We start from the raw sequence: 22,744 nt of genomic DNA, 5'->3' as shown, positions 1-22,744 counted from the left end.
TCCATTGTTCTGCAAACACTCCCTCCCAAGCAGTGACTCCCCCACCCTCAACCCCACGGTTACTAAGTGGGAGTCTGGTTTCTGAAACAGGAGAAAAGGTAAACCATATTCTTTTATTCCGGTAGTGGAGAAGGGTGATTATTTAATTCTTATGTAATGCCAGGCAGATAATATGCAAAGTGCAGTTGCTGGTGTGATTTTGCAGAATTTGTGTGTTCTTAGCCTCCCACCCAAGTAGCTGAAAAACATCCATGTGAGGACACAATGCTTATGGGGGCCTCGGCTTTCTCCTTGGCTTTGAGATGGGTATGTAACCTCTTATGCAAGGTATTTAACCTCTTATGCAAGGTATTTAACCTCTTTCTGTTTCATCTGCAAAATGGAACGGGGCTGGTGGTTCTGAAGCTGTTTATACAAACCTCAGTGGTGTTATCAAGATATAGAAACTGCTCCTAAAGTGCCATGTCATCCACAGAAGTTTGTTACACACACAGTAATAACAACTGTTATCTTGACCATCTACAAGTCCTGATTGTGACCCAAGCTTGATTAGACTAATCAATGTCTTTACATGGGCTTCTCCCACTCTTAAGAGTTCTAGAATTCTATATTAGCATAGATATAGGATCCCAAATGGAGAAGGAAATGGCAACCCACTCCAGTAATCTTGCCTGGAGAATTCCACGGACAGAGGAGTCTGGCAGGCTACAGTCCATGGGGTTGCAGAGTCAGGCATGACTGAGCAACTATCACTCACTCAGGATCCCAAATACCAGTGTTTTGGGTGAACAATAAATCTTAGGAGAGAAACAGTATAGAAGAAGGTTTGGTTGTTGTTGTTTTTTTTAATTTTATTTTGAATAATGACAGACTCACAAGAAGTTATAAAAGACCTGCAGAGAGGCCCCTAACACCCTGCACCCAGCTCCTCACAGCTTCTCCCAATTGTAATATCGTATATAATTAAAGCAGACTATCAAAATCAGGAAACTGACATTGGCACAATACCATTCATCAGAAACTATTAACAACATTCAGACCTTACCGGGATTCGAATCCCTGTTTATAAAACAGTGTGAACATAGCTAGAGGTAACCTGAATCATTGGCAAGAAATTTTTTCTTGGAGGTAACCTGATACAGGGAATTTGAGTTTGCTGCCATCAGACCCAGATATTATGGGCAAATTGTTTGTCACTGAGCCTCAATTTGTTCATCCATAAAATAGGAATAATAATAATACCACCCAAGTAAGTTGTTATGAGAAAATATCTCCAATTTGAGGGTGGCATATACTAGGAACTCCAAATATAATTGTACCCTTGGGCCTCAGGAGACCTGACACTTCACTCACAGGATGTTGTAGGAGTCCCAGGTAAAGTAAAACTACCTAGTTCTCTATTATTATTTTGCTCAGGCTAGTCCTGTCTCTTAGAATCAACATCCCAGACAAAGGCACATCCTCAAAAGATATGAAGGGAGAAGTTTCAGCTCTGGGATGGACTTAATGTCTCTTTTCTTAGAAGCAGCACCACCAACCTCCCGCCCCACCCAGCCCAAGAAAGTGACTTGAAAACTTTGAGACTGCCCAACTGCAACAGCCATCCTCTACCCAGCAAGCTCGCTGGCCTGGACTCTGTACTCCTGTGGGCAGGAACCCAAGCTGGACTTGGGACAAGCTGATCCTGAGGGTCCTCTCACATCCTCCTCTCTCCTGGCTCTGATGTGGACTCTGGAATTACCCTAAGGCTTTGACACTGGAAGTCAGGAGGAGGAGGCATCAGGCAGTCCTTAATTGTAGGTTTTCTTTTCCGCCTTCTTGACTGCCCCCGACCCTGTGCAGGTGCCCAGTTTGCACTAATTGAGGCATTGGTCCTCGGGGTGCGAATAACACACACAAGGGCTTCCCCTCCTCCTGGGTTTTATTGTATCTCACAAGGATTGTCTATAATAAGCCAACTGGGCAAGCGCCATCCTTCATTCTCTTTTTGGTACGGTGCCTGCCATGCCTTAATGCCCAATTAATAAAATTACAGTAATAACCCTCCTCTGGCCTACTGTTCTGAAGGCAGCACTGGGCCTCTGGTGAGCTTGTGTGGATCTCCCCAGAGTGGAGGTCCTGGACAGAGGCCCCAGGGTCCCCACAGTGCTGGTTGGGAGATGGGGTGGAGAGGGTCAGGGGACACGAGGGTTGTATGGAGGAAGGCACCCAGGCAAGAGCAAGTTCTGGAAAGGAAGTTGGGATGGGAGGTGGGAGTACCTTCTGAACTTTTTGTGGAGAGCTTCAACCCAGGGCCAGAATAACTGTCTTATTGGAACCTTGGAGCTATGTGCTAAGGACAAATTCCTTAAACCTCCTTAGGCTCGATTTTTCCCGTCTGTAAATGGGGACTACAATACCTACCTCTGAGATCATATATTATGAAGACAAAAATGGGAAGTAAAAAGCACTTAATAAATGTAAATTTCCTCGCCAACCTAACCTTCAACCTGGAGATGTTCACCGTCAACGCTTAGGTGCTGAGGGCCGCCTGCTGCGCACATGGCCTGGGGCTTTCTGTGCCCGCAGACCTTGGACGTTGGGTGTGGAATCTCCCCTAGGGTTCCTGGGTGGATTGAGACAGGAAGAGGTGCACAGAGGCGCGACCCTGCAGAAACCAAGCTAAGTCACACGGGGAGACCCCAGTGCCTTGGGAGGGCCATCAGCTAACCAAGTGAGAGGGTACGGGCCTGAAAGGCGGGTGTAGTTACTCCCAAACGGCAGGGCGGTGTGGACGCCAAGGTCGCGTCTACGGCCCCCCGAGTTCGGCGGGAGCGCAGGGTGGACCCACGGGGGTGGCGACGCGGGCGGGCGGGTGGGCGCGCGGCCGCCAGATGGCACCATGGCCCCGGGCCTGGGCGCCTCGCCGGGCGGGGGCGCGAAGGGGTTAAGGCGGCGGCGGCGGCGGCGCGGTGGCGGCTCTCTTCGGGGAAACCCACCGGGGCGCGCGGAGGCGGGAGCGGCCGTGGGCTGCGGGGCCCGACGCCGCGCCGGGCGGGGGCGCGGCCAATCGGGCGGCGGGGCCCGGCGCGCGCGGAGCCAGGCGACATGGAGGGAGGCGCGGCGGCCGACCGCCCGTGACGCGCCGCGCCGAGCCGGTGATCGGCCAGCCCGCGCCGCCCGGGGCCCTGCGGCGCGGAGATGAGCAGGTCGGCGGCGCTCCTGCTCTGCCTGCTGGGCTGCCACGTCTGGAAGGCGGTGACCAAGACGCTGCGGGAGCCTGGCGCCGGAGCCCAAGGTCGGTAGGCGGCGGGGCCCGAGAGGCTCGAGGGCCGGCGGCGGCGGCGGGCTTTGTGTCGGCCGCGGGCCTGCGGCAGAGGCGGCGGAGCTCCCGGGCCGCATTGTGTCCCCGCGGCGGCCGAAACCCGAACCCGAGCCGCCGCCACCGGGCCCGCAGCCCCGTGCCGCGGTCCCGACGGGGGCGGCGCCGCCGGGGGAAGCCGCGATGCCCGGGCAGATGCTCCCGAGGGGCCGCGGGCCGCCGGGAGTGCGGGTGGCATCCGCTGCAGGCGCCTCGGGTGGCAGGTTTGGATGCAGCCGAGGATCCTTTATGCACGACGCGGACACGCGGCTCCATCTCCTCCTTCGCCCGGGCGAGAGCCGTCGTCCCCCGGTAGCCATCGCCCGCTCCCCACCTCCGGGCTCGGGTGCTCGAAGCCCGGTCACGAAGGCTGCGCTCGGCCCTTTTGTTGCGGCGACTGACGGGGTGGCCGCCGCCCCTGGGGTGCCCCCTGCGCCCCGGACCCCCGAGGTCCGCGGTCACTGCCCGCCTCCAGCCTGCTGCAGTTTGGGAAAGTTTCGGGGTCTCCTCCCCTTCCTTATCCCAGGCCTTAGGGGATTTGCTGGATAGCCCAGGAATCATCCCCGGAAGGGGAGACAGAATTGGAACTGGGAAGCCCTAATCAATTTTTGTTGTTGTTGTTGTTATTTTAAATCATTTCCAGGGCTCATGCCTTTTGTCTAATCTTTGGCCTTTGCCAGTGTGCTTTCCAGCCCTGGGAGGAATGTGATCGCCTCTGAGAATGGCCACAAGCCTGTCTTTTGTTTTCAAAATAAGAATGTATTTGTGGGGGATGCCTGAAGCTTCTTTTGCACCCGTTAGTGGGGTCTAAATTGAATGCTTCTCTGTTGCCTGGCTTTTCAAAATCGTGAGTGAGGCCGCCCCAGGTAAACGTCTGGCATACACCCAGGACACCGATGCGGGCCTCGCCGGGCCTCTCAGGTCCACCTGGAGGATATCCCTGCAGCTCTGTAGCCCCCCACCCCCGCCCCGACTCCCAGACTCCTCGCCTCGAGGTGTCCTTTCCTCCAGGAAGGTGTGTGTTCTGTGAAGTCTGCCTTGCAGACTGAATGCACCGCGAGCGTTCCATCCTCCTACTGGACCTTACCTTTCCTTCTTTCCTTCTTGCCAAGCCCAGGAGTGCCTGGGAGCAGAGAACCCTGGTGGATTTCCACCTCTGATGTTCCGATAGGGAAAGGAGGTGCTCCCCACAGTCCGCTGCGTTTAGTTTGTTTCCTACATGTTGAGTTAAAGGCTTTGCTATTCATCGCCTGCGACATTATTCGCTGGCATCTCTTTCATGAACTGCTTTTTCCATAGCTGTGCTGGAATAGGACCATTCTGAATTGTGTATCAATTTAGTCATGTATATCAGGGAAGGGGGACATTGACAAGGTACAGAAAAGACTCATGTATCTCTTCGTGTAGGAAATAAATGTTTAGGACGCAGCCTTCTTCATTAATACCCTACTGATGTTTGAATCAGCTATTTCAATGAATATGATATTTGTGTTTCAACAAGGCCATTAATTCCAAGGAATGGGTGGAATATTTTTGTTTTGCACTTGAAATAGGAATATGGAAATAGTAAGTTCATGTACGTATAAAATAGGGGAAGGTATAGCCTTAACTGGAACAAAAAAGATCTACTAGGTTTAGGTCTAAGACCACATTTTGCAGAGATATTGCTGCTGAAAATCTTACCTGGTAACTGAAGTCTCAAAAATGGAATATTCTGTGCAGTGGGTGAGAAATGCTCAACCTGTGAGATATTTATGCACAGCTAGGAGTACCTTGGGCACCCAAGTGGCACAAGTGGTAAAGAACCCATCTGCCGATACAGGAGTCATAAAGAGATGCGTGTTTGATCCCTGGGTTGGGTTGATCCCCTGGAGAAGGAAATGGCAACCCACTCCAGTATTCTTGCCTGGGGAATCATGGACAGAGGAGCCTGGTGGGCCATAGTCAATGGGGTTGCAAAGAGTTGGACATGATTTAGCGACTAAACAATAACTAAGGTACTAAGGAGTCCCTTAGTATGTGGTATGATTGAAGTGGGAGATCCAAGTATCTTGGAATATTTTTCCCCAGGATTACTCCCTTGACTGTGTAGGATGGCTTTTTAAAAAGTTGAGCCCAGGAGCTCAGCCATGACATAGGATGGCATCTGGATTTTGAGCTCATATCATTTTTCAGATAACGGGGCAATTGCTCCTTTGATATTAGAAGGGCACCTTCATCCAGCTGAGTTCTTCAGATGGTCTTGACACTTACATCTTATAACATAGTTTTAAACTTCATGTCTTCTCTGCTCTCTGGGGCCACATACACAATGAAAATGAATAATCCCTCTGATTTCACTTTGCATTTTCCACAGCAGGTTGTAAATGGTTTAGCACAGAGCTGGTGCTCAGGTAGTGTTGAAAGGGTAAAAAATTGAAGATGACTAGCACTGCGTTGGCCAAAAAGTTTGCTAAGGTGTTTCCATTCCATCTTATGAAAGACCCAAATTAAGTTTTTGGCCAACCCAATACATGTACTATAGGGCACCATGCATGCATTTTAAGGAAAAGAAAACCTTCAATATTTACCTTCCTGGAAACCTAATTTGTAAGAGTTTTGCTTTTACTATAATGGAACTATTACATGAATCATACTTGGGGATTTTGTTTGTTTGTTTTGTCTTCGAAAGCTAGGCTTGCAGTATCTTAGTTCCCGCAACTAGGGATTGAACCCATGCCCTTGGCAGTGGAAGCTCAGAGTCCTGACCACTGGACTGCCAGGGAAGTCCTTTGAATTTGCATTGTGTTCACACAGATGTTATGTACCAACCAAGTTTAGATTAGGAAAAACTAGAGATCTTGAGCACACAAATCATAGACCAGAGTATTTCCATTATAGTCCTGGGGCTAAATGACACCTTTATTAAATGAACTTCTGTTCTGTCATCTGAGGAAACTAACATCTGCAGAATCTCTTGGCATCACTTCGCTCTTTATATATTCAAGATAAAATTTAAGGTTTGGCTTTTCCTACTGTAGCTCCTTTGAATCAGCAAATGGTTCGCTGTCACCATGAGGCTTGGCTTTGCTGATTATGTATTTGAACTAGCTGCAGCATATGATTGCATGTTTTTATGAAGTGTTTTCATCTAAGTTGTCCTAAAGTGTTTACAGTATCTAATTTTTTTCTGGGAATTTTACAGAAATGGTTTTTCACAAGCATCCACTCATTCGGACTCTCTCCCCTTCTTACACAACTGTACACTGAGACTGGCTTGAAGGGGGCTGGGGGCTCAGGGTCAGGCCACTTGAAGAACCATAAGCTGTGCAGACATGGCCCACAGAGAAGTATTTATGAACCCCAACACTCTCTTTATGGGACTTCCCAGGTGGTGCTAGTGGTAAAGAATCCACCTGCCAATGCAGAAGATACCAGAGATGCAGGTTCACTCCCTGGGTCAGAAAGATCTCCTGGAGGGGCAAATGGCACCCCACTTCAGTATTCTTGCCTGGAAGATTTCATGGACAGAGGAGCCTGGTGGACGATAGTGCAAGGGGCTGTAAAGAGTCGGACACAACTGAGCACACACCCACCCACACACACAACACACACAGAAAGTTCTCTTTATATGACAAAAGAAAAGTCAGAGCTAGGTTGCCGTTTACTAACAGTAAGGTATTTTGTAATGATGTGCGAACTTTTGTTCATCTCAGAAAAGCTACAATCTGTCATAACAACTGAGATAAATGGTTGCCTCTCTCTCTTCTCTGCAAGAGATCTGTTCTTAGCCAAATTCAAATTTCTGTTGTTAGAACATCATGATCAGTTGAAAGACCACGAAGGGATGAAAACTATCAGGAGGTTCATCCAACAAGCATGACTTATGCTGACAGTATATTAAGAGCATAACATCTAAATAAAACTCACATCTAAATAGGCTCACATCCTGGGAAACTGTAGGACTTGAACTTGCCAGCGACTGCCGGGCTTCCTTGCAAGCCAGGTGTGAGAATGCTGTGCAGAAGCAACTGCACTGTCGAGAATTTCTGGCGAAGTCTTTGAAATGACTTTAAGAATTCTTTTTGTATCCTGTTTGTACTTGGTAACTTGCAACTTATTAACTTAAAAAATCTAACCAAGAGAAAGAAACCATTGGATGAATTCCTGAACTAATAGCTTGCAAATGAAAGTACTTTCTGTGTTTTAATCAAGCCTTCATTTTTAAACAAATTACTGATATCTCTGTAAATCTAACAGTTTATCTTTACTATTTTTGGCAAACACTCTGCTGTGCTTAGTCACTCAATCGTATCCATTTCTTTGCAACCCCATGGACCGCAGCCCGCCAGGCTCCTCTGTCCGTGGGAATTCTCTAGGCAAGAATACTGGAGTGGCTAGCCTATTGCTCCTGCAGGGGAACTTCCTGACCCAGGAATCCAACCGGAGTCTCCTGCATTGCAGATGGATTCTTTACCAGCTGAGCCACCAGGGAAGTCCTGCTAATTTAGTAGTTTTAGTAAATGCTACTTACTAAAAAAGCACAGGGGAATAAGTTAAACAGACAACAGACATATATAATACTGTATGTGGGAGGAGAATTGGATGTAAAAGTTTTCATCCATTAGATTTCAGAAGTCCAATTGGAAGAATTTGTCCTGTGCTAACATATATTCTTCAATAGTGCTTCTATAGTTGGATCAAGTCATAGAGTAATATTGTAAACAAGTCATTTTTATTTGACTTCACCAGATATGACTTCAGGACTTTTTATTTATTTTCTTTTTGGCTGAGCTGGGTCTTTGTTGCCACACGTGGGCTCTCTCTAGCAGCAGTGAGCAGGGACTGCTCTCTAGTTGCCATGCGTGGGCTTCTCCTCGCACTGGCTTCTCTTGCTGCAGGGCCTGGGCTCTAGGCACTCGGGCTCAGTAGTCGTGGCGCACGGGCTCAGTTGCCCTGCTGCACATGGAATCCTCTGGACCATAGATCGAACCTGCGTCCCTGCATTGGCCGGTGGATTCCCACCCACTCTACCATCAGGGAAGTTCCTACTTCAGGACTTTCCAAGATCACAGCCCTGGCTAAATTATTCAGTTCCAACAAACATGGAAATGGATGCACTTTAAAAAAGTATTTTTAAAATTAAGCTTCAGCACCCTAAATAGACCAATTCATTGTATGGAAGTAATCGTTCTTAAATTCTGCAGTGTGACCCCAAACCACCCACTTTAGAAAGGATTTCATAGTGAGTTCCCTTAAAGTTAACAGTTCAGTCTGCATATTTAAGATGACTCCACCTTGCTCTGATCAAGTCTCTGTTTGAAATGATTTGCCCGCTCCTCTTCTTCTCAGTAAAAGTGAAGCGCCAAATGTTTGCTCTTTCTTCTTTCCTTTACCCCTTGAAGGATCTATTAACCCATAGAGATTCCACTAATTACAACTGATTTGTGGATAATTCCAGATTTTCTCTCTCTTGCCTTGACCTGGTGTCTTTGCTCTATTTCCTTCTGTCCAACAAGCTACTGGACATCTCTGATCAGCGCATGGTGTTGACAAACTCTCCTTCTCCAATTCACCTTACCTTAACTTAGCAGCTTATCTATTAACTGGACTCAAATCTGGATGTACCCTTAGATCCTTTCTCTACTTCAGAAGCTGTTCAGTTCATAAGGGTGCATCTATAGAGCACAATTATATAGATGTCTTTAGATCCTGGTAGATGGGTTTATACAGTGTCAGGAGGATCTTTGAGGTCAAGTTTATATTCTTCTTCTGAAGAGGAGGAAACCCAGTCTGAAAGTGAAGGGACCCTCAGATAATGGTGTTCTCTAGCCACACAGACCCTTTGGAAAATGGAGTTATGGCCCCCCAAAATGTCCATGTTCTGCTCCCTGAAACCCGTGAATACCATAGTACTTTACATGGCAGGAGGGACTTGCCAGAGCTAATGCAATTAAGGGTCTTCGGATGGGAAGGTGATTCTGCATCGTGCTTATAAGAGGGAGGCAGGAAAGTTACAGTCAGGGAAGGACATGTGACAACAGAGGCAGAGGGTCAGAGAGACAATGAAAATGCTTCACGGCTGTGAAGACAGGAAGGGCCAAGTGCCAAGGAATGCAGGCAGCCTCTGGAGGAGGGAAAAGGCTGGGAAATGGATTCTCCCCTCGGGCTCCCAGAAGAAATGCCTTGCTGACATCTTCACTTTCGCTCAGTGATGCTAATCTGGGGCTTCTGACCTCCAGAACCATAAGGTGGTAAATTAATGTTGTTTTAAGCTGCTGAGTTGTGGTCCCTTGCTAAAGTGGTATAATAGAAAACCAGTACAGTACTTGCCTGGTGGTCCAGTGGCTAAGACTCTGTGCTCCCAATGCAGGAGGCCGAGGTTCCATCCCTGGTTGGGGAACTAGATCCCACACGCCACAACTAAGAGTCTGCATGGAGAAATGAAGAACTTGTGTGATGCACCTGAGACCTGGCACAGCCAAATAAATAAATAAATATTAAAATAAAAATGAAGAAAACCAATACAGGTGTTGACCCCCAAGGACTATGAGAAGAGATGCACCCATATACCAAGGGTAATTGTTTAGTGTGGACCACTTTGGGGGATCAAGCTGCTGATGATAACATTTGGAGACGTGTCTGGACCTTTTTTGCATCTATTTAACAAGATTATACCAAATTGGAACACTGTTGGGGATCACTGGGGGAAATCTTAGGGCCCTCACCGCCACCACCACCACCACCAACATAACTCATGTTTTCCGAAGGAGCTCAGTGGACTATGACATTTGTTTGTTAGCAAGATCCTCCCTCATGTTCAGGCATGATTCTTGCCTTCCCTTCTCATCTCATCAGCAGTCATTCACTCACCTCTTTGTGTTCTTCCTCCCAGGCCTCTCTTTGCCCTCACAGGTACTTGTGCAAAGTAGTGTGTCTTTCTGGAGAAGGCAGTGGCACCCCACTCTTGTACTCTTGCCTGGAAAATCCCATGGACAGAGAAGCCTGGTAGGCTACAGCTCATGGGGTTGCAAAGAGTCAGACACGACTGAGCGACTTCACTTTCACTTTCAGTGTGTCTTTCTGTTGTAGTCCATTCTCTGAACCCAAGCTTTCTCCATGTGACCCTCTACAAACACCATTTTATTCATGTTTCTCTCCTGCAGAAAAACTTGACTCTTTCTGTTGCCCAAAGTATGGAATCTAAATTATGACATCAGGCCTTTCCTCACGTCTTTTCCAACTTTATCTCCTGTTCTTCGCCAGGTTAAATCATCGCCTCCGGCTAGAATGTCCCATTGTCATCCCCTGGGTGCTGGTTGTATATCTTCACTTTCTTCTCTCACAGCCATGCTCCCTTTTTTGTCCTTAAAATCCTAAATGTTGAGTGTCTACTGTATGAAGTGTGTGTGCTCAGTTGCTAAGTCATGTCCGACTGTTTGTAACCCCATGTAGCCCACCAGGCTCCTCTGTCTGTGGGACTTCCCAGGCAAGAATACTGGAGTGGGTTGCCATTTCCTTCTCCAGGGGATCTTCCCTACCCAGGGGTCGAAGCTGTGTCTCCTGCTTGGCAAGGGATTCTTTACCGCTGAGCCACCAGGGAAGCCCCTCTGTACAAAGACCGTGTGCTAAACACTTGTTATGCAAAAAAGAGTGATGTGGAAGGGACAGCTTGGTTACTTAGGGGTGCTTACCCTCTCATATTTTACAATCCAGTTGGAACAGAAATAGAAAAACAAATTAGGAAGGACCTCACCAAGTCCTTTAATGTAATTTAGACAAGAGTCTCTTGAGTATGATGAAACCTGTTAACACTTGCATGACTAAAATCTAGCTCTAAGTTCTCTATGATATTTATTTCTAGATATTTCAAGGATATGTCCACAGTAGGACACAGGAAGTTGTATTTGAGAGAACATAAGCACGCGGAACACCACTTATTGCTTCTAAAAGTTGTAAGTTAGGTAAGAGGTGGCCTTTCGGTGATCAAATATTTAAGCAGGGACAGCATTGATTGGACAATATTGATGCTGTGGTGATTTCCAATATCAGTTGAAGCTGTGAATAATAATTTGCATTAACAGTTAGGTAAAACTCATAGTGCTACATTGGTGATAGTATGATCAAATACAGATTTAATATGTTCAAATAGTTCAAACCATGAGTTTTCTATGAAATACATAAACATACTCACATATGAGAACAGGCAATATTTTTTGAGATTGTGGAAAGTAGAAGGGGGTTTTGAAGAAGCTAGCTTAAGAGAAGTTAACATGGAAGTGAGTACTGAACCTATAAAAGACTGGTTTGTTTCTCATTTGTTTTGTTTTGAGCTGTACCCCATAGGGATAGAGACACATGAGTGTAATGAGAAGAGACAACCATGTCCAAGTCAAATGAACATTTCATGTGCCTAAACTTACTTTTCTGAGCTCAGAATTTGAACAGAAAAATTGCTGAATCATACTGAAGGAAAGAATTTAATGTCATTCTGACAGAGCCGAACTAAAGACTGAACACTGATGAAAGCTAGCTCAGTCCATAAGGTGAGTCATATTAGTAAGACCTCTGATGTCAAACCAGCAATTGGTAGCAGAGTCTCATGGATGACTTTGTTCTGATCATAGTCGAGTGTGGCTGTGGTTTGTTTCCTTTGCACCACAATTAGAGCTTAGATCTTTCCTCTCAGAGAGAAGGGTCAACAAGAAGCATTTTTAAAATGGAAATCTGTCTTAACAGAGAAAATTAAAGCATGTGTAACTTGGGTCTTCATATTTTATTATTACCAGCATTCTATTCATTTGCTTGTTCTTAATTTATTTATGATCTATAGTTGATTTCTAATACTATTTTACTAGTGATTTGAATGAGTACTTTGTTGGGAGAGTGATCATACTTTCTTATTAAAGGTGAACAGTGGATGTCTTGGTCCGTTCAAGCTGCTGTAACAGATTACCATAGACTGGTTGGCTAATAAGCAGCAGAAATTTATTTCTCACAGTTTGCAAGGTTGAGAAATCTAAGATCAAGGAATTGGCAGATGCGGTGTCTGGTAGGAGCCCACTTCTGCTTTGCAGGTGTCCTCACATAGCAGGATGGGTCAGGGAGCTCTCTGAGGCCTCTTGCTTATCAGGGCACTAATCCCATTCATGAGATCCCCACCCTCATGACGTTATCACCTCCCAAAAGCCCCACCTTCAGATACCATCACATTAGAGATTACGTTTCAATATATTAATTTGGGGGGGGAGCACAGACATTCCATCTGTGGCAGGGTGGATTTTGGACTGCCTTGAATTTGAACCTGTAGTTAGATTCAGACATAAACCTGCTGTGTCCTGCGCTGTTCTCACCACACTTGGAGAATTATATTTGGTCACAGGAGGCCACATTTAAGGTTGCTGTTTACCCTGCAGAACATATTCCAAGGAGAACTTGAAACTGGGTCTCTTGACTTTGTATGCTGTGCTTTCCGTTTCACGTCCATAATGTTAGCAAGTGCAGGGCTGGACCCAAGGCCCCAACATTCGAACAGTCCTCCAGTAGAACCTCATCCTGACAGGTCATCACAGGTTCAGCCCCAGAATAGCTGAGCCAAGTTCATCAGATGGAAGAAGTTGGGGCATCTCATTGTTGTTCTTAAAAGCAGGGCAGCTAAGAGAGCAGCCTCAAAGCCTTGTTTGTGAAAGATGATCCAGTCCCAGAGAGTGTTTGTTCTAAACATAATAAATAAATAAAGATACCAGAAGGCCTGCTGGGAAACTCAGATATTTTAAGGGCTATTCCATTCGTTTTCTACGCTGCTTCCCAGATTAGCCCAGATCAGTGACGTGAAGCAGCACAGATATGACCCCACAGGTTCTATGGGTGGGAGGTGTGGGCACCACTCAGCTGAGGCTCTGCTCAGGGCATCACAAGGCCAAAATCAAAGCACCAGCAGGGCAGGGTCCATCTCGGAGGCTCCAGGTTAGAGTTCGCCTCCAAACTCTCATTCAAGTTGTCATCAGAATTGAGTTCCTCACAGAAAGCAAGCAGCGGTCCCTGTTTCTTTGCTGGCTGACAGCCGCGAGCCTGTCTTCACTCCTTAAGGCCACCTGTGTCCTTTGTCACCTTGCCCCTCCCACTGCCAAACCGGGAGCGGAATATGGAGTCCTGTTCACATGTCCTATCTCTCTGATTTCTCCTTCTGCCCTGTCTCTCTGACCATGACCAGAGAAAGTTCTCAGCTTTTAAGGGTTCATGTGGTTAGGCTGAAAGTGAAAGTGTTGGTGTCTCAGTTGTGTCCGACTCTTTGCCACACTACGGACTATGAGCCTGCCAGGCTCCTTTGTCCATGGAATTCTTCAGGCAAGAATACTGGAGTGGGTTGCCATTCCCTTCTCCAGGGGATCTTACCGACCCAGAGATCGAACCCAGGTCTCCCACATTGCAGGCAGATTCTTGTTGGGCCCGCAAGACAATTTAGGACAACCTCCCTGTCTTTGAGTCGTGGCCTTCCTCGCCTCTGCTGTAGTTCTTTTTGCCATTCCCCGTTACATTAGAAAGTGCTATCGTGAGGGTGGGACAGCTTTGGGCATCTTGTCCTGCCCACATAGCCACAGTGTAAAGAGGGATCATGGCGTCTGCAGCGGATAGAGAGGCAGCAGGCAGGTTTCCCTGCTGCTGGAGATGCTGAGAGGAGCAGGGAAGAAGACAACCGAGGGTTTTCTTTCCAAGAGTCTCAAGAAGGACTGTTGTCAGGGAGTCTTCTATGTCCCTTCCTGCCCTGAGACTGTAGGACGCTAAACTCTATGGACTAAGTTCTAAACTCTGGAGGCACATGCAAGGAAAACGTAAGGCAGCTTTGTTCAGTTGCTCAGTCGTGACTGTGTTGCTCAGACCGACTCTGTGACCCCATGGACTGCAGCATGCCAAGCTTCCCTGTCCATCACCAACTCCCAGAGCTTGCTCAAACTCATATCCATTGAGTCAGTGATGCCATTCAACCATCTCATCCTCGGTCGTCCCCTTCTCCCCCCGCCCTCAATCTTTCTCAGCATCAGGGTCTTTTCCAATAAATCAGCTCTTCGTCTCAGGTGACCAAATTATTGGAGCCTGAGCTTCAGCATCAGTCCTTCTGATGACTATTCAGGGTTGATTTCCTTTAGGATTGACTGGTTTGATCTCCTCGCAGTCCAAAGGACTCTCAAGAGTCTTCTTCAGAACCACAATTTAAAAGCATTAATTTTTTTGGCTATACCAAATTCTTTTTTTAAAGTGGTCCTGAGTTTTGTCATGTTGACCCTGAGAATGTGGAAGTGAAGTTTCTTTCCATAATTACAGTTTACCGAATTCTTTGAACAGTAAGTATTTGCGTTGTCTCTCTTATAATCCCTGTTACATCAGTATAATAGTGACAGGCAGTCTTAGCTTCACTCACTTAGACATGGAAAAGTCATCAGGACGATTAGCTAACAGGCACTGGGTGCTGATTACTTGCCAGGCATGATGCTGAGCACCTTGATGGATTATCTTAATTTAATCTGCACATCAATCCTACAAAAACTGTAAAAACCAGCTTCATTTTATGGAAGAGGAATGTGAGGCGGAAAGAAGTTAAACCATTTACCCCAAAAAATCACACAGTAAGTGACAGAGTCCACCACGCAACACCAAGCAGCCTTCACTCTCACACTGGGCTGCTTTATGAATTGGAGGATTAAAGTAGAATTTCACACAGTTTTGACCCTCTTGGCATTTTAGCAGTATAAATAAGGGGGCTCTGGACGGACCTGTTTGTTTTTATGAAGAAAGACAAAAATATCCGCTGTGTGATCCTTGTTGGCCTTTGAGCCTTGGAAAGCCACGCTGAACAGTTACTTCTGAGCATCCTAAGAGCATCTCCTGGGCTTGATGTTATGGGGAATGCAGATGTGTGGAAGATATAAGGGGCTCTCACCAGGAACTCTCTTGAGCTCCTGACGGAGGTCCAGTCGAGCAAGGTGGGATTTTAGAGTTACACCTAGCCGGGCTTGGGGGAACCTTCTGGTTTGTGTTCAAAGCCCATTAATATTTGGCAAGCAGTTTTTTGTAACAAGAGGGACCTGTTAGAACCCAGCAACTGGAGAGTCATGGGTAGGAAAGTATGTGGTTATTTGCAAAGCAGCCCTTCAGGTATATTTGGATTGTAAATATGCCCTTGTCCTCCTTGGGCATCAAGTGGGGGCTTTATTAACTCCAAGGTAGGTGTGAAATATGGTGTTTATTTGGCATTTAAACCTACTTGCAAAAGTTTAATCTTTTTCACTCTCAAAAAAAAAAAAGGCTTCTTAGTTCCTCTTTGCTTATACAATGATGGTGAAAATAAATTTCTAAATGATACTATTATGGGACTATAATAAATTTTTTTCCAACTTTCTTCCAATATTCATGAAAATATTTGTCCGCTAAAAAAATTAAAAGAAATTTACAGGGAATATCCCATACTAACCACTGGGATTTTCTAATTAACATTTTACTATACTTGCTTTATTGGTGGTGCTAGCCATAAAGAAGGCAATAGCACCCCACTCCAGTACTCTTGCCTGGAAAATCCCATGGACGGAGGAGCCTGGTAGGCTACAGTCCATGGGGTCGCTTAGGGTCGGACATGACTGAGCGACTTCACTTTCACTTTTCACTTTCATGCGTTGGAGAAAGAAATGGTAACCTACTCCAGTGTTCTTGCCTAGAGAATCCCAGGGATGGGGGAGCCTGGTGAGCTGCAGTCCATGGGGTCGCACAGAGTCGGACATGACTGAAGCAACTTACCAGCAGCAGCAGCAGCCGTAAAGAACCCGCCTGCCAATGCAGAAGACATAAGAGATGCAGGTTCGATCCCTGGGTTGGGAAGATCCCCTGGAGGAGGGCATGGCAACCCACTCCGGTATTCTTGCCTGGAAAATCACATGGACAGAGGAGCCTGGCAGGCTGCAGTCCATAGGGCTGCAAAGAATGGAACATGACTGAAGCAACTTACCACACAAGCACACACTTGCTTTATTACTTATCTCTCAATTCATTCATCCTTCTGTGCATTAATTAATCCATCTCCTTTTTCCATGAATTTTAAAATATGTGTCAAATTACTGTGCCCTTTCTTCCAAATGCTGCAGCATGAAAATTATCAGTTAGCATTCAATATGTGTTTGATTTCTCTCTCATAGGAAAATTTACATACAAGGAAATATACACATCTTAAGTGTTGACATATGCATTCACCTGTGCAACCCTAAATCCCATTATAGTACAGAATATCATTCCAGAAATTTCCCTTATGCCCCCTCAGTAAGTTTCTGCCCCTGCCTCTTAGGGGAAACCATTGTTCTAATTTTTTCCACCTTATATTACTTTCTTGCCTTTGCTAGAACTTCCTATAATTGGAATCATGCAGTATGGACCCTGGCTTCTTTTGTTTACCATAATTTTTTTTGAGATCTATCCATGTGTTTCTTGAAACAATGGATCACTTATTTTTATTGCTGAATAATATTCCACTGGAGGAATGTTCTGCAGTGTGTTTATCCATTCTTCTATAGAAACAAGTTGTTTCTGGTTTGGGGCTGTTGTAAATAGAGTTGCTGTGAATATTTTATACAGTTGTTCTGTTGATATATATGTTTTTATGTGCTTTCATTGCCCTTAGTAAAATACATGCCATATAACCCAGCAGAATGTTTAGTTTCATAAGATACCGCTAGACCTTTTTCTAAATTAGTTGTATCTTTCTACACACAAATAGAATATATATGAGAATTTCTGTTGTTCCATATTCTCACCAACTTTTGGTGGTGCTAGACTTTTTAATTTTAGCCTTCTTAGTGGGCAGATTTATATATACCAAAAAGATAGATACATAGATGCCCAGATAGATAATATAGTGCATACGTTTCATTTTTCAGCTGTAAATGGCTTTAGTTTTTGAAGAGTCTTGGAGCAGTTTGAAAAATTAAAATTAAAATTTCACCATTATGTTTATTTTCAACAGTATTTTCATGCATACTTTTATTTTTCTTTGATATTTTATTGAAAACTGTCACATGACCAGATTACCTCCCCAATGAATATCCATCCCATCTGATCATGTAGAACTGTTTTATCACATATCAACCAGATAAGCCATGGTGTGTATGTGTGTCAGAGTGGACAAGGAAAGAAAAAGTAAATAAAAATAACCTTTCTGGAGTCTATATTTCCATCCTACTAATGCAAAGCTACACGTTCTATAGGACTGTTTCTATGCCTGTTCTCCTCTTTAAAAGAAACCTCAACATACGTACCAGTTGGAAGGTGCAAGAGTCGATACATTCCAAAAAGTGCTAGGATCTCTTAATAACTAAGCAGCTTCTAGAAATTACTGGGGGCACATCACTATTCCTTTTGAGTCATGAGTATATTGATTCAATTCCTCAAAGTATTATAATAGCCTTTTTTAAACTTAAGATAAACAATAAAGTTCTAAACGTGTCTATTCACAGAAGTAAGACATTTTGGTTCAGAGCCAGGCATACCAAGAGATGATCTATTGTAATAAGTGAAATCCTTTGAGATTTAAAATACTCCCCTAAAGACTTAGTCTATCATTTGGAAATTGAGACCAGATAGGATCAGGTGATGCAGGGGTAAAGAATCTGCCTGCCAGTGAAGAAGACAGTCCCTGGGTTGGGAAGATTCCCTGGAGGAGGAAATAGCAACTTCTTCCAGTATTCTTGCCTGAAAAATTCCATGGACAGAGGAGCCTAGTGGGCTACAGTCCTTGGGGTCACGAAGAGTCAGACACAACTGAGCGTGCATGCACGTAGGACTGACTGCTTATTTCCTCTGCTGGTGCTGCTAACCTGTGAAAATACACCCTGGGCGTCTTTAGATGCACTGCATGTCTGCATGTGGATTTCACAGAACCAGGCTGTTCCAGAGAGCCACCTCTGGGATGGGGGAGAAGGTGGGTGTCTGAGTCGGGTCCTCTTTTTTCAGTCCTGTTTCTTCCCTCATGTGGCCTCTCCTAACTTTTATTCTACTACAGAGCAGCCTCTAGAGAAGGAAATGGCAACCCACTTCAGTATTCTTGCCTGGAGAACTCCGTGGACAGAAGAGCCTGGAAAGCTACATACAGTCCCTAGGGTCGCAAGGAGTTGGACACGACTGAATGACTCTCACTCACTCACTCAGAGCAGCCTCCTTATTTTTTTTTAAGAAACTGTATCCATGCAAATAACAGTGACACCTGTGTACAATTTCCCTGCTGTGTATACTGTTGCCTTTTAGTGGAGGTACTTTCCCCCAAGTCGTTTGTCTGGCTTCTTTGGACTTCCACGCAGACATACAGATTTAGTAGCATAAATAGCCTTTCTGTTGTTTAGATTAAAATAGAGATTTCATGAAAGGAGAGGATTTTTTTTTCTGAACTTAGAACATTTTCTTGCCACGATGCTCATGAGATGGGATCGTTCAGTCTGATTCCTGAAATGCTGACCCTCAGAGCCCTGCATTTGTTTGTTGTTTAATGTGGAGAAAAATCACCTGCTGGGAACTGCTGGTGGCTCCATTACTGTGTCAGTATTTTTTGATATTAAGAAAATCTGTGATTATTCCGAGTTAGGAAAACAGACTAGCATTAGATCATGAAGTCTGTTATCCCACATATTGTAATACAAAAGGGCAGTGCTTCTTGAGGATGGCGTAAAAGACATTACTTGTGTTTCGTGCCATTTGATTATTTAAAATATTCCCATCTAATCAGAGGTTAGAGGAGATTGGATGCCTCCTTTAGAAAAAGGTTTTTCACTTTTTGCTCGGCTGATCGATTTCTTTCTTTTTTACCTACCATCTGCTGGACATGTTTGTGACTGTGTGAAAAAGCATATGGGAAAGGGGATAGAGAAGTTAATGCATTCAGCTGGTGAGGGTGGAGGACACGGTGTCTGCAGTCTGGTCAAGTTTGCAGTCCATCTGCTGGAGCACAGGGAGCCCTTTTAAAATGTGGCTCTGCTCCCCAGGCAGAGTCCCTGCAGGACTTGGTATGGCTGCAGCAAAATTAAGTCTCCTTCCTAAACAACCTCCCTTGGCAGATACTCGGCGCATAGTTTATGGATATATTTTTCCTTTACTGTAAACCTAAAGACTGCCTAGTGAAATTAAACTCAGAAAGGGATCTTTTTTAGTTCATTCACCTCTTGACAGAGAAACCTGTTCAGATAATTTTTAATGCACACTTTGTGTTTTCTTTAGACCCGATTCTTGTGCTGCAGCTTACGTTTTTAGTTGAAGTTAAGATCGATTAAACACTCTCCTATTATGAACTTTCTCCCCTGTTCTTTGAGCTAGTTTTTTAAACTATTGTTGAAACTCATTTGCCTTTTTTTAAATTTAAAAATAGAATCGTTGCCTCTAATGATGGTTCTTTGAGAACCTTGATGGCAATCTATTTATATCACATTAAATATTAAACTTATACATTCTAAATCAATACATGTTAAAATACTACATAAATACTAAGTAAATATAGAGAGGAGTTACTAGCTTTTAGACCAGGACTGTTGTTTATGTGTGCTCATTAGATAACATTTTTGTTAATTAGGTGGGGCTATTCCCTTCTCCCATCTTCCCATTTCTAGATTCAGAATCCTTGGGGAGATGTTTCCCTGAGAGGATGGTCTGGAAAGACTTGAAATTAGATGCTTCCTCCCTTTATCTTCGTGTTAGTTGCTTCGTGGCTGGTTAACTACTGATTATCCACCCAGCAATCCACCTATCCAACCATTCACCTGTCTGCCCTCCCACTTATCCATGCATCCATCCACCCATTCATCCATCCATCCATTCATCCATCCACCCACCCATCCATCCACCCATCCATTCATCCATCCATCCACTCATCCACCCATCCATCCATTGATCCATCCAATAAAGAACCTGCTTTCCTTAGCTTTTACCAGCAAAAGGTTGATGTTACATTTATAGATTCCTTTAGAGTTTCAAGTGCTTTCAGGTTCATTTTGTTTCCCACAATCCCAAGAGGTATTTGGGGGAGAGATTATTCCTTTTTATACATGAAAGACAGTATAGCTTATAGTCATGTGTCAGTACCGCGTAGAAGTGGCCATCCCACCTGCACCCTACTGCACTTCTCTCAGCATCTCTCAGTTGTTCCAGGGATTCACACTCACTGTTTAGAGATAATTTTCAAAGATTATTAAGATCCAGCCCCTCTTTTCAGGAACTCAAGCCCCCTTGAGGGAAGCATCGATAAGCAAACAGCAAAGCATGCAGGGATGCAGAGGAGGAGATGACTTACTGAACTGTCAGAGAGGCTTCCCAGGGAAGTGGCTTTGGAGCCAGAATTTGAAGGCTAATAATTAATCATGTAGAGAAAAGCAGGGAGGAATTCCTTGGGCCACACCCCCATCCATGTGAATGGTAGATTTTTCAGGGACATGAGAATAATATCACCTGCACCCAAGCCTTCTGAATTTATAAAGCATTAGAAAAAGAGCTGGGTTCCCCCCCCCCTTTAAGAAAAATTATCGGTGGAGTGGCTGAGCTTGCTAATAAACTCATCACTCATCCCCATAGGAGCATAATGAGTAGTGGGTGTGATTCTAATTCTGTGAACTGGTTGCCATGTCTGCTCTGGCTTCCTCTCCCTGATTATTATCAATCCTCTTTTCCCATCTATTCTGCTTGGTTGGTAAATCTTTAACCAGATAGTCCAATATCAAAGGCCTTTCTAGTGTAACTGTCTGCAGCCCGAGCCTCTTCTGCTAATCGTGTGTAATTGAGTGAGAAGGCAGTTACCCTCTTTGTTCCCAATCTCCTCTCCTTTCTTTCCCTATTCTTGTTCTTGCTTTTTCAATTGAGTTAAGAGAAAGCGTCTACATCACAGCAGCCAAAAGGGTACAGAAAGGCCAGCCTCCTTAATGTCAATTTCAGCAGCAGAAGGGGGAGACTTTGATGTTTTGCTGTTGGTGTTTAATTTTTATTTTCTATTGGACTGTAGTAGATATACAATGTTGTGTTAGTTTCAGGTGTACAGAAAAGTAAGTTAATTATGTATATGTATCTATCTATTCTTTTTCAGATTCTTTTTCCAATAGGTTATGATTGAGTATTGAGTAGAGTTCCCTGTGCTATATAGTAGGTCCTTATTGATCATCTAATTTATACATAGTAGTATGTATATGTCAGTCCCAATCTCCCAATTTATCCCCTGCCCCTGCCTGCCTACCCACTGGTAATCATGTTTGTTTTCTACATCTGTTATTCTGTTTCTGTTTTGTAGATATGTTCATTTGTACCTTTTTCTAAGATTCCGCATATAAGCAATAACATGTTTGTCTTTCTCTGTCTTACTTGCTATGATCATCTCTAGGTCCATCCATATTGCTGCAAATGGCACTATTTCATTCTTGTTTATGGCTGAGGAACACTCCATTGTATATATGTACCACATTTTCTTTATGCTTTTCATCTGTTGATGGTCACTTAGGTTTCTTCCATCCCCTGGCTATTGTGAATAGAGCTACAATGAACATTGGGATGCATATATCTTTTTGGATTATGGTTTTCTCTGGATATGTACCTAGAAGTAGGATTGCTGGATCAAATGGTAACTCTATTTTCAGTTTTCTGAGGAACCTCCATACTGTTCTTCACATTGGTGCACCAACATACATTCCCACCAACAGTGTAGGAGGGTTCCCTTTTCTCCACACCCTCTCCAGCATTTATTATTTGTAGACTTTTTAATGATGGCCATTCTTACTAGTGTGATACCTCATTGTGTTCTTGATTTGCATTTCTCTAATAATTAGCAATGTTGAGCATCTTTTTTATTGGCCATCTGTATGTCTTTGGAGAAATGTCTGTTTAGATTTTCTGCCCATTTTTGGATTGGGTTGTTTGCTTTTTTTGTTATTGAGTGGCATGAGCTGTTTGTATATTTTGGAGATTAAGCCACATTGTTGAAAATAACCACCTATGCCCAGATCTTCATTTATATAAGGATTATTAAAGATGCTGTGTTTATCTTTCCAAGTCCTAAAGTGAAGGAAATAAGGGAGCTGATGGTATCTATTGTAATGATGGAGTGGGAGTGATTTTGTTCCCAGAGGAGAAGGCTCCTCCAGTGGCCATTATGGGAGCCTCAGAAGAGACATCTCAGTGTGGGGAGTGGCTGTTGGGCAATCTGGAGTGGCGTGGGGCCCCTTGAATTCTCTCACCTTTGCGGAGAATTGAAAGATAAGGTGCAGAGTGCTGTAGGGAGAACCTGGAGTTAGCGCTATTCGTTTATTCACTCACTTATTCATGGGTATTTGTGAAGCGCCTCCTACACTTTGTCAGACAGAGTTAAATAGATTGGTGATTCCCACTGTGCCAGAGTTTACAGTATCACGGATGCAGTGAGCTCTT

General features: G+C 44.7%; 1 protein-coding gene across 1 annotated transcript in view; it reads left to right on the top strand.

The window, feature by feature from the left end:
- Positions 3,064 to 22,744, top strand: part of FAM171A1 (family with sequence similarity 171 member A1) — a 130,414-nt gene continuing 110,733 nt past the window's right edge. The window contains exon 1 of the mRNA XM_018057146.1: positions 3,064 to 3,277. Within this exon, the coding sequence (XP_017912635.1) occupies positions 3,181 to 3,277 (97 nt within the window). The 5' untranslated portion in view covers positions 3,064 to 3,180. The remainder of the gene's footprint in view (positions 3,278 to 22,744) is intronic.

This window comes from Capra hircus, chromosome 13, assembly GCF_001704415.2.
Source record: "Capra hircus breed San Clemente chromosome 13, ASM170441v1, whole genome shotgun sequence".
Taxonomy (NCBI): Eukaryota; Metazoa; Chordata; class Mammalia; order Artiodactyla; family Bovidae; genus Capra; species Capra hircus.
Note: the sequence above shows the minus strand (reverse complement) of the source record. Positions and strands in the feature narration are given on the sequence as shown.